Genomic DNA, 12,893 nt, shown 5'->3' with positions numbered 1-12,893 from the left:
CTCTTTGTCTCTGCCTCTGCCTCTCTTTCTCCCTCCCTCCCTTTCACTTTTACAAGCATTTATTAAATGCCTTCTATGTTTCAGATACCCTGCCAAGCACTTTACAAATATTATCTCAGTTAATTCTCATATCATCCCTGTAAGGCAGGTGACATTATTATCCCCATTTTACAGTTGAGGAATAAGCTAAGCTAGATCAAATCTAACTTTAGACATTTCCTAGCTGTGTGATCTTGGGCAAGTCACTTAACCCCAATTGCCAGTCCTTACCACTCCTCTGTCTTAGAACCAATACTTATATTGACTCTAAGAAGGAAAGAGTTTGGGCTGGAAGAAGAAGAAGAAGAAGCTATACTAGGTATGAAATATTCTAGATATAACTCCTGTCTAAGAGAGTAATCAAGCTACTCTTGAAATTGTTGGTACATGTAACATCTTCTCATAATCGCTTTTCTTTTTTGAAAGGATGCTGGATTTGGTTTCAGGAGATAACCTGCCTAGATCATAGCTGTAAGACCAAAGAATATTAGTTCAACCTATACCTGAATACAAAGCCTTTCAACAACATATACAAGAAGTCATCTAGCCTTTTCCTGAAGAACTCTAGTAATTGGGAACCCATACGTTCTGGAAGCAGTGCATTCTGCTTTTAGACAATGTTCATTATTAAAAAGGGTTTTTTGGTCCCTTGACATAATTCTCTTTGAAGCTTTTACTCCCTAATTCTAGTTCTACTTAGTGGGATCACACAGAAGCTTTTCTCCACTCGATAGCCCTTCAAATACTTGAGGAGAGTTATATATATATATATCCCCCATAAGTCTTCTCTTCTCCAGGACAAACATCCCTTGGTTTCTTCAGTCAATCCTCATATGGCATGAACTCTTGGTTGTCCTTTTCTCACTCTGTGGCTTCCTTCTGGAAATGTGGCACAATATTCCATATGTGGGCTGATCAAAGCAGAGTAGGGTGATATTATCACCTCCTTGTTCCTAGAAGCTATGCCTCTCTTAATATAGCCTAAGATTGCATTAGCTTTCTTGGCTGCCACTGTTGACAGTGGCAAAGATTGCATTAGCTTTCTTGGCTGCCACAGTTGACTGGCAAAGTGTCAGGCAACCACTGGGCTTGGAGTCGGGGAGTCATGAGTTCAAATCCAGCTTCTGTCACTTACTAACTATGTAATTAATTCTAAGCAAATTACTTAATCTCTGTTTGTCTTAGTTTCCTCAACTGTAAAATGGGGATAAGAATAGTACCTACCTTTCAGAGTTGTTGTAAGGATCAAATGAATAATATTTGTATATTACTTAGCATAGTGAGTGGCACATATATAAATGCTAGCTATTGTTTTTCTTCTCATTATTATTATATTGAGCTTTGAGGCTCCTAAAATCTCCCAAATCTTTTCCCACATGAACTACTTGCACATGTAATCCAATTTTATAATTGTGTAGTTTCTTTAATCTTTTGGCTTTTCTTAGCCTCCATTTCCTTAACTGCAATATAAGGAAATAATACAATGCTTTCATGACAGGGTTGCTGTGAGGATCAAATGCTGGTGGTCCAAAGCAATGTTCTATATATTTGCAAACCTTCAGGCACTGTATAGGATGTCAGTTGTAATTATTATTTAGAAGGATAGAGGAAGAGAGGGGGAAAACAAGGCAATTTGAGGGAGGGAAAATCCCTTGTTTCTTCTCCTTATTACCAATTCCCATTTCCTTACCGCCTCTCTCCTCGACTGTTACGGCGATGTGGACTGGACTGACTCCGCTGCGGGGAGGACACATCCTTTTTCCGATCCTTGGTAGGAGAGGGTGGGCCGGTCCCTTTGCCAATCTGTCAGGGAAAAGGAGATGAGGGAAGTTCATGAGGTTATCTCAGGACCCTGAAGCACATATCCCAACAGCCAAAAGAATCCAGGGAGGGTTGGGACCCAGAAAAGTCCTGAGAATCCTCTAGAACAGCCTTTCCTCAGAATCCTTTCAGTTATTCCTGAAACCTGGTAAAGGCTGCCTCTGCTACTGCTACATCCTCACTCCAAGGGTTAAGCGTGGACTAGAATCCAGCTTTGAGTGGGACTTCATTATGTGCCTGGTTTTACCCAAAGATGACTAACCTCATTGTCTGGGCTTGCCTGTCCCTCCTCTGCATCATTTCCTTTCACCATTCCTGAATTTCCCCTATCATTATGCTGTTGCTCAATCCTCCTTCTTCAGTGGAAAACTGTTGGCTAACCCACATTGGTTAGCCTCTGGACTAATGTGGCCAGAGACCGGCTGAGTTACTATAGTTTCTAGAACTATACACACTGGGTATGTATGGAGAGAATAATTATAAAGTAATTTCGTGCGTGGTCATAAACTGGTTTATTAAGAATAGTGTTTAGTGTTTCAGCTTTTGTAGAAATTGATCAGTGGGGGCTTAAAATTCAGGATCCTTTTCTGAAAGTTTAAAGGTGGCTCAGGACATCCCAGGAGAACTCTGGGGCTCAGCTTGGAGGCACAGAGAAAGAAAGAGAAGGGGACTGTTCTTCTTACTTCACTTTGTCCCAGCAACCCTAGATTGCCTCCATGACTCCATCCTATGGAATACTACTTTCTGCTTGTCAAATAAATGGTTGTGTTGGTCCACAGTACCTCAAAGGACCAAACACAAACACACACACACACACACACACACAAATCTCAAAGAATGTCAAAGACCATTTAGAGGTACTCAGGAGGCACTGTAGAGAAAGCACTGGACCTGAATTCAGAAAGACCTGGGTTCAAATTTGGCCTCAAACACTTACTAGATTGTGACCCTAGGCAAGTCACTTAACCTCTTGCAGGCTCCGTTTCTGCAACTGTTTGCAGCTATATTAATAGCACCTATCTCCCAGGGTTGTTTTGATGATAAAAATGAGATCATTTTAAAGCATTTAGCACAATTTCTGGCACGTAAATCCTTCCTTTCCTCCCTCCCTCCCTTCCTTCCTCAATATATCTGACAAATGGTCATTGGCTTGCACTTGAAAGCCACCAGCAAAGGGGAACTTACTACCTCCTGAAATGGATGATCCATCTCACTTTGGGATAGCTTAATTAAAGGAACTTTGCATCATATTAAGCTAAAATCTTCTTCTTGCAAGTCCTACCCATTATTTCTAGTTCTGACCTGGGGGCTGATTAACAACAGTCTCTCTTTTAGCTGGATACCAGCCTGCATATGTTTGAATCAATCAATTAATGGGTTAACATTTATTAAGCATCTACTATGTCAGATACTGTGCTGAGTGCTTTGAAGACCACAACCACTTTCTCCCTCAATCCTTGAGCCTCAAGTCTTCTCTTTTCCAGACTAAACATTCCCAGTTCTTTTACTATCTTTGCTAATTTTTCTCTGCACATGTTATAGTTTGTCATGGTTCTTCCTAAAATACAGTAACCAGATTTTAATGTGGGTATCCCAGATATGATATGATTTAGAGTGTAACTAGTCATCTCCCTGATTTTAGTCCTATTACTTGATTAAGGAGTATTGCTTTTGTCTTGTAGCACAATTCCTGGCACATAGTAGGTACTTAAGTGTTTATTCACTGGTATATTGGTAGTTCATATTGAACTTGTAAGACTCTAAAACTCCCTAGATCAGTGATTCCCAAAGTGGGCACCACCGCCCCCTGGTGGATGCTGTAGTGATCCAGGGAGGCGGTGATGGCCACAGGTGCATTTATCTTTCCTATTAATTGCTATTAAAATTAAAAAAAAATTAATTTCCAGGGGTCTAAGTAATATTTTTTTCTGGAAAGGGGGCGGAAGGCCAAAAAAGTTTGGGAACTACTGCTCTAGATCATTGCCACAGGTCTTGGGGTCTATTTATATCTCTGCCCTCTTGTAATTCTGTAGTTGATTCTTTGAACTTTACATTTATCTCTATTAAATTCCATCTGAATAGTTTGGGTCCCTTGGTGGAGAACATTATGGAACCTGATTCTATATCTAAGCCTCTTGACTCATTCTCTTTGTGCAGGCAAGTTTTTAGATTCATGCAATATTAGAATTAGAAGGGACTTCTAAAATTATGTAGCCCAACTCCATCTTATCAATGAAGAAAATGAGGGCAATGGATTTGAAAAGGCTTTCATACGGTAGTTAAAAAGTCAATTCAGATTCCCAGCCTAATTCTCTTTCTGCAGCGCCAGGCCATCTTTTCTCCAGCCTCGTCTCTTCCACGACTCACCTTCAGCCTCATGTCGCGGGCGTGCCGTTCGAGTTCCTTCCTGAAGTCCTCTCTCCCCAGCTTCTCCACATCCAGGATGGAGTGCTTCCACTCAATCTGCTCGACGCTGTGGGGGTCATGAGAAACACACTGGCCCAGCTTCACCTTCTTCAGGACATGCCAGCAGCGTTGGTAGGCAGCCTCATAATCCAGGACCAGCTCGCTGAGTGTGCGGAAAGTCGGAGGCTTGTACATGAGATCTTCACGGCGGCTCATGCCTAGCGCCCCGTAGCGGCCCCCGAAGTTCACCCCCAGCACGATGTGTCGGAAGTAATTCCCTGAGAAGTGGGTTTTGAAGCTGATGGGGAAGCGCTCCAGCGTGGGCATGCTGTTGGTGAGGTAACTGGCCGTGCCAATCCTGTTCAGGAAAACAGCCAAAGAACAGCCGACCCCGGGGTATAGCACATCCCCCCCAACGGGCTGGGTAGATTTCCCAAGACACCACCCCTACTTGATGGAACTTCTCCAGAAGGGGCTTTCGGTGATCGATGATGGCCGAGTCCCAGATCCTTCTTGGGATACCAGTCCCTCTAGTTTCGCTGCCTTGTCTCTGGGATAAAGGATTAGTGGCGGTGAAGGTGGGGGGACCCTAGTCCTTCTCAGTTACTAGCGTGGTCTGGAATTCAGGTTTTAGTCTTCTTTTCACCTGGAGTGTTTCTTTACAAGTCACAGAAGGGAACTGAGATTTCCATCTAGTACAAAATGTCCACAGACCCCTCAGGAGATCTCAAATGTCCTGTGATCAAATCTCACGACTACATATAACCCTCAGAGAATCGCAGCTTGCTTTTATCAGAATCAAGTGCCAAAGGGGGAGCTTATCTCATAAATGAGGGTCAAACCCTTTGTCCTTGGCACTACCCTCCTTAGTTCTTTGTCTTTTGGGGAAGTGAACTTGGTGCCTAGGGGAAACTGTCAGTCAGTTGTGGGCTTGAAATTTTCAGTTACCTTATTTCTTACTACTCTCAAGAAGCAGGGGTGCAGGGGGTGTGATGGGGAGGTAGATTAGGAAGATCTGGAGTTTAGATCCTGCCTCTGACACTGACTAGTCCAATAACTTCAGCCTTAATCTATATATAATCTAAGTCATAACAAACTGTGCAGCTCAGGCAACTCCTGAGGATAGAATGAATGATATATGATCACTCTTAGTAAAAAATTCCCCGTTATGTCATATTCAAAAACCTTCAGTCAGGGGCAGCCCATTTTATACAATTCCCCAGAATAGACGTTTTTCTTTTTTTTAAACCATTATCCTCTATCTTAGAATCAATAATAAGTATTGGATCGAAGATAGAAGAGTGGTAAGGACTAGGCAATTGGGGTTAAGTGACTTGCCTAGGGTCATTTAGCTAGGAAGTGTCTGAGACCAGATTTGAACTCAGGTCTTCCTGACTCCAGACCTGGTGCCATATCCACTGTGCCACCTAGCTGCCACCAAAATGTACATTTTAGACAAATGGCTACCTTTTTTGGCAAAAGGATTCATGAAGAATGAGCAAATTTTTTACACCCCTGGGATGGAGAGTGACCAATCCCTAATACCAATCCCCAAGAATTAAAGTAAGAAGAAAGGAGACTTGGGAGAGAGCAGAGGGGGTCAAACATGCAACCCAGGGGCACATGTACCCCACAGCATTCCTGAATGCAGTCTGAACCAGATTAAGATATAGTTCCAATCTAATTTTAATGTGTTGATGCAAACATAGGTGGTTTTCTGAGTCAATATGTGGCCACTGGGATCCTGATGTATGGTTTAGTAGCCCTCCATTTCTATTTGAGTTTGATACCCCTTGTATAGTGGAAAAAACAGTGAACTTAAGAGTCTGCCAGCCCTGGGTTCATAAACTGCCGCTGACATTTATTATGTGTGATAAGTCACTTAATCTCTTTGGGCCTCAATTATCTCATCTGTAAAATGAAGTGGAGATGGGGTTTGGACTTGATAATGTCTCTTCCTTTAAATCAATGATCCTTTAAGAGCTGCGGAAGAGAATATGTCTGGCCTGAGAAAGAGATAAAACTAGAACTTATGAACTCTTGATTTTCTTTTTTTTTTTTCCAGTTCTTCGAGCCACCTCTCGAATTCATGATTCCTACCTCTGACCAAGACAAATTCTTCCCAGATTCTGCTTCTAGCAGGATAAATTGGTTATTTTTTTGTACCCAGGTAGTGTTCCAAGAACATAGTTCTCCTTCTCCTGGTCATAGTGATGATTTATCATCTCTTTAATCTTTCCCTCTCCTACAGTGAGTCTTGTTTTTCTATCTTCCAACCCTCTTCTAAAGCCTGAGAAGACAGAGAGTGAAAATGAGCTGCTGGGTCAGATGGTATACTATACATCACACACGTGCACCCACAAATATGAAACACACACGTGTGCTCACACACATACACACACACTCCTACCTTTTGGGCTGTGGCTGGTACAGTTGCCTTGCCCTATTCATCCATCCTACCATTTCTTTTTCCTGAAGGTACGATGGCTGTTCTCTTCTAGTTTACAATTCGGGGGCAAAGTGCCAAGGCTTAGCCTGTGATGTAAGACATGCAGGTTTCACTTAGTAGTCTACAGCCGAGAGCTCATTTCATTCTTTTTTTTTTTTTTTTTTTTTTTTAATTTTTTTTACCTTCCATCTTGGAGTCAATACTGTGTATTGGCTCCAAGGCAGAAGAGTGGTAAGGGTAGGCAATAAGGGTTAAGTGACTTGCCCAGGGTCACACAGCTGGGAAGTGTCTGAGGCCAGATTTGAACCTAGGACCTCCCATTTCTAGGCCTGGCTCTCAATCCACTGAGCTACCCAGCTGCCCCCTTCATTTCATTCTTTCACCAAAAGTAGATGGGAGAGTTGGCCACAGAACAAATGTACAGGATTTTTGGAACTGATGGAGATCTAGCACAATTTCCTTATTTTACAGATGAGGAAACTGAGATCCAGGGAGAAAAGGGACTTGACTAAGGTTACAGAGACAGAGAAAGGCAGAGTCAGAACTAGTATCAGGCATTCTTGATTCTTGATACCAATGTAGGCTTGGGTAAAAAAAAAAAAAAAAAAAAAAAAAACAAGGCAGAGCGATGATGGAAAAGAAGGGCAGGGAATGAAGAGAAAGGATACATTCCCAGGATCACAGCTTCTAGGCATTTGATTGGCAGCGCCTCTTTGGTCATCTCCTTAGCCAGGTCCATCAGCCTGTGGGGAAAGAGAAAGGGTCAGACCCAGGAAAAAAGCTTCATTGATTGTCCTTAGATCCAGAGGAGGACATTGTTGAGGGGGATGATGGAAGCAAGCAAGGCTAAAATGAACAAGAAATGGAAAGGAGGGCAAGAAACAAGCCAAACAAATGGAAAGAGACAAGTCTTACTCTCTTGGCTGATTCTGCTTAGGCTTGGCACCTTTCATTTTCATGTCCTCTCTTTTATCAATTCTTTTTTTTTTTTTTAAACCCTTGTACCTCGGTGCATTGTCTCATAGGTGGAAGATTGGCAAGGGTGGGCAATGGGGGTCAAGTGACCTGCCCAGGGTCACACAGCTGGGAAGTGGCTGAGGCCGGGCTTGAACCCAGGACCTCCTGTCTCCAGGCCTGACTCTCACTCCACTGAGCTACCCAGCTGCCCCCAATGTCCTCTCTTTTAAAAGAGGAGAAAAGGCTACTCTTTGGAGATGGATGTGAAATAAGAGAGAAAGAGAAAAGGAAATGGCTTTTAGTGTGATGACAAAGAAGGGGAGGGATTATTCACATCCTCTACCACAATACAAAGTCCTCTCTCCTTACCCTTCTACCCATCCCCCAAACTCTGGATCCAAGAGACCATCTGAGGAAGGGGTAGATAGGTCAATTAGCAGTACCTCCCTTCACTCACACTCGCATTTGATAATCATTAGCAGAGGGTGAAAGCCCCCACCTTAGATGGGTAGCCATTTAGGACGGATGGGGAAAGGGAGGGAAAACTTATTAAGTTTTTATACAGGACGCAGAGTTGACTTCTCCTCTTTTAATAAACATACCCCAAAAGGGACCAAACCAACTGGTTTCTTCCCAGGGACAGAAGGGGTGGAGGCAAGAATATTTAAGCTCTACTGACCCAATAATGTTTTGTCCAAGTACCATGTAACTGGGCACAATCGCCAGTCTGCACCTGGCTCCATGCCCTATTGTCCCTCCATAAAGATTTTAGATTGTTTAAAAACCCGGTTAACGCCAAGGCCCATTGTTCCTAGGCTCTTGTGTTTGGAATTCATGAAGCTTTATTAGATTTTAGTTCCAAAGCAACTTGGATCCCTTCCTCCAGTTGATCAGACCTATCTCATCCTACTAGACCCCTGGGAAGCCAGACCCAGACTACACCCTTCACAAAAGAAGGGAACAGAGCATTCTTCAGCTCTTATCAGGTCATTCACTGAGAAATGACAAACTAGCTGGCTCATAATAGGTACCAATCTTGAAATCTTCTCCAGGGTGGCCTCACGGGGGACCAGCCTTACATTAGGTATTGGTAGGCTTAGAGGAGAGGAGTGAGAGGAGGGGAGGAAGGGATGGGCAGGAATAGGCTCTGTCAAATAGACTCCAATTCCTTCTTGAGCAGTTCTTAACCCTTTTTTTAGGATGTGGACTCTTTTGGCAATCTGAGAAGCCTGATGACTCCTCAGAATAATGTTTTTGAAAGCATAAAATAAAGTTTTATATACTTTAATAAATAAACAAATAACATCATAAATAAATAAAAGAAAGTAAAATAGGATTACAAAAGCAATTATGTTGATATTCAGTCATCAAAATGTTAAAAAAGAAAAGTTCACAGATCATAGATTAAGAACCCCTATTTTAGAATTTCTGCTAACGTCAGAGTCCTCTCTAGGGCACAGGAGGCCTGCTCCTTGCCCCTGAATTTAGGATCTGGCTGGTGACTCTTAGAGGAAGATGGGAGGAGATAGCTTTTACATGGGATGATTAAAAAAACAACAACAATTTGACATATACATATACTTTTATTATATTCATTTGTGCATATCTGCATATGTATACACATACATATCTATGTATTTTCCTAAGGCATGCATTGACTCCCCATTGTCTACCAAATAAAATGTAAACTCCTTATCCAGGCATTAGAGGCTCTTCACAGTCTTCCTCCAACCTATTTTTCTAGCTGTCTTGCAAACTATTTCTTGCTGTTGTTATTTCAGTCATATTTGACTCTTCGTGACCCCATTTGGGGTTTTCTTGGCCAAGATATTTGAGTGTTTTGCCCTTTCCTTCTACATTTTCCAGATGAGGAAACTGGGGCAAACAGGGTTAACACTGCCCAGAATTATATAGCTAGTGAGTGTCTGAGGCCAGATTTGAACTCAGGAAGATGAGTCTTTCTGACTCCAGTTCTGGCATTCTATCCACTGCACCACCCAGCTGATTACTGCATATGTCTATCCTTCATCTACTCTAAATTCTAGCCACAGTGGCCTACTCATTCTTTACTTATCTAATTCTTCCCTCTCTCACTCTTGTTTTTATACAGGCTACCTCTACCCCACTTGCCTGGAATGGGCTTTTTCTCAGGCTCTGACTATGACATCTTACCACTCTTGCAAGTGGAAATTCCCAATTCACACCCTTCATGAAACCCTACCTGAACTTCTCAGTTAGAAATCCTTCCTCCAGTCTTTAAGGCTACTTCCTTACTTCTGCTTCTCCTACTTCCTTAATCATTCTTTTTTCATACTGTTAATGTTCTTTAAAAAATTATTTAGCTATTTTAGAATATTTTTCCATGGTTACATGATTCATGTTTTTCCCTCCCCTCTTCCCTTCTCCCTCCTGGAGCTGATAAACAATTCCACCAGGTTATACATGCATAATTTTTCAAAACCTATTTCCGTATTATTCATATTCCTTAATCATTCTTATAGTAATTTATGTACATACTTCAGTCATCTACTAGAGTAGAAACCCTTTGAGGGCAGATACTGTAATTTTTCATTTTTGTATCTCCATCACTTGGTAAATTTAATTAATCCTTATTCCCACTCCCCAAATGATCAAAGCAAGAAGATAAGATGCCTTCACTCCAAGTTAGATCCATTCTTCCAGATCCACTCCATTTCTAGGTCCATTTTTTTCTTCAAGGCTGCCCTTGACTTTCATATAAACTGATTCCATCTGTATAAAGTACCTCACCCTCACCATGGGTGATCATTTGTCCTTTATTCCTCCAGGATTGGCCCAATGTCACTATTAAAAAGTATAGCTGCCTAGAAATACAGTTGTTATGTTGATCTCCTGTCTTGTTTAGTGGGGAAGAGTTCTGATCAAAATGGTGCAATTAGGTGGAAGCTGGGTAGCTCAGTGGATTGAGAGTCAGGCCTAGAGACGGGAGGTCCTAGGTTCAAATCTGGCCTCAGACACTTCCCAGCTGTATGACCCTGGGCAAGTCACTTGACCCCCATTGCCCACCCTTACCACTCTTCCACCTAGGAGCCAATACACAGAAGTTAAGGGTTTAAAAACTTTTTTTAAAAAATGGTACAATGAGGCACTTACCCAGTCAGAGGTCTGCTCTTCTTAATTTCAAAGAACTGTGTCCCTGTATGATTGTACCTTGAGGCAAAAGGTTAAGGACCATTTAGCTTTCCTTAGAAGGGAACAGAAATTGAGGATGGGAATACCAGGTTGTTTCTTAGACACATCTTCCCATTCTAACATGGGTATAACTCATTTTTCAACCTCTTTCTCAGGGATCAAGTGGTCAGATGAGTGTTATCTTCGCTAAGGGCACAATAATCTACAACCCTCCACAGTCTCTATGATTCCGAATGGTAGTCAGTATAGTCAAAGTTCCTCTCTCGGACCACCATTCCGTACTGCCTTGTAACCATCTAGACCACTACCATCCCCCTAATGTCCCTATCCCTCACTTTCCATTTTCTGCTTTTTAGAACCTGTATTTTATTATTAAACTACTCATCATATTAGGTCTGTGCTCTGTTCCTCAAAATTCTTTGTCTATATTTGAAGCTCAAAGTTTTTCTAAACATAACGTGTGTATGTTACTTTTCTCCAATAGAACATAAGCTTGTTGAAGGTAGGAATTGTTTTGTTTTATCTTTGTGTCCAGGAGCTCAAGCTAGCATGGACTGATTCTAAATCGTGTGAGCATTTACGCCTCAGAAATCTGCAGGTGCTACGGATCAAGGCTCAACACATTGCTTTGGTTTTTAGTCTAGTTTAAAGAAATAGATGGAGAGAATTTTAATAATCAAGATTTAGCTAAAAAATGTGTCATGCCAACATATCTTTGTATTCCCAGAGCCTAGCACAGTGGCTGGAAAATAGTTGAGGTTTAATAAAAGCTTCTTAAATTCCACTGAATTTGAAATTCCCCTCTCTGTTCAACTTTCTCCCTAACATGGGGAAATCCAGAGTCTACATTTCTCAGGAGACATGCAGTATTCTACTTCTCTCAGAGGTGGGGGAGGAGAACGAGCATTTATAATGCCCACTGTGTGCCAGGCTTTGTGCTAAGTGCTTTGGAAGCATTATTTCCTTTGATCCTCACAACAACCTTGTGAGATGGATACTATTATTACCCTCATTTTACAGTTGAGGAAACAGGCAAACAGTGCTCAGGTGACTTGCCCAGGGTCCAAAGCTAGTTAGTATCTGAGACTGGACTTGAACTCAGGTCTTTTGACCCCCAAGTCCAGAACTTTATTCACTGGGCCATTTGGCTGCCCAGGTGGTGAGGATGATGGGTATAATTACATTTGCCACTTTCTTTCCACTTACAATCTTTTTGTTCTTTTTTTACTCTTATCTATTCCCTTCACTCATATTCTCCACAAATGTCCTTAGACCATTTCTCTCCTAAAGAAGAGGGGTGAAAGCAAATTATAGAGAAGATCACAGAATTTGCAGCTCGAAGAAACCTACAAGTTACCTTGTCTAACCTCTTTATTTTACAGATGAGGAAATAGAGGCAAAGGAAGATAATAGTGGTTTGTTCAAGATGACATAGCATAAATGACAAGTAGGTGGCTTGCTGGATAGAGAGCCAGGACTGGAGACAAGAGGTCCTATATTCAAATCTGGCCTCAGATTCTTCCTAGTTGTGTGACCCTGGACAAGTCACTTGATCTTAATTGTCTAAGTGTTCCTCTACCTTGGAACTGATACTTAGTATTGATTCTAAGACAGAAAGTAAGGATTGTTAAAAAAAAAAAAAAAGATTACATAACACCTTGGAACAGATACATAGTGTTGATTCTAAGTCAGAAAGTAAGGATTGGGAAAAAAAAAGATGACATAATGAATAATAAGTAGCAGAACCAGAATATAAACCCAGGTTCTCTAACTTCAAATGCCAACCTATTTTTTCTTACTGCTTGCATAGAAGGTTTGGAGAAAGAGATTCCAGCTTTTGGGCTGTTTCCCAAAGCCATCTAATTTTCTAGTTAGTGGAGAGTCGAACAGCAGAGAGAGGTGAAAGACCTGAGTTCAGGTCACAGCTGTGTCACTTCCCGTATGACCGGAAGCAATTTGTTCCACCCCTTTTAAGCCTCAGTTTCCTCATTTATAAAATTACCAGATTGACTAGATTGCCAAGGTCATCTTTTCAACACAAACATTTGGA

The 12,893-nt window shown here is 41.7% G+C and overlaps 1 protein-coding gene across 1 annotated transcript in view; it reads right to left on the bottom strand.

The window, feature by feature from the left end:
* The window catches only part of VASH1 (vasohibin 1), a 31,229-nt gene that overhangs the window by 6,083 nt on the left and 12,253 nt on the right, over positions 1-12,893 (bottom strand). The window contains exons 4-7 of the mRNA XM_044662099.1: positions 10,805-10,861; positions 7,384-7,458; positions 4,228-4,609; positions 1,730-1,842 (exon numbers count right to left, since the gene is read on the bottom strand). Coding sequence (XP_044518034.1) covers positions 1,730-1,842; positions 4,228-4,609; positions 7,384-7,458; positions 10,805-10,861 — 627 coding nt within the window. The remainder of the gene's footprint in view (positions 1-1,729; positions 1,843-4,227; positions 4,610-7,383; positions 7,459-10,804; positions 10,862-12,893) is intronic.

The sequence above is a fragment of the Gracilinanus agilis genome, chromosome 2 (genome assembly GCF_016433145.1).
Source record: "Gracilinanus agilis isolate LMUSP501 chromosome 2, AgileGrace, whole genome shotgun sequence".
In the NCBI taxonomy this organism is placed as follows: Eukaryota; Metazoa; Chordata; class Mammalia; order Didelphimorphia; family Didelphidae; genus Gracilinanus; species Gracilinanus agilis.
The sequence above is the reverse complement of the archived record's forward strand: the minus strand, read 5'-3'. Positions and strand labels throughout refer to the sequence as shown.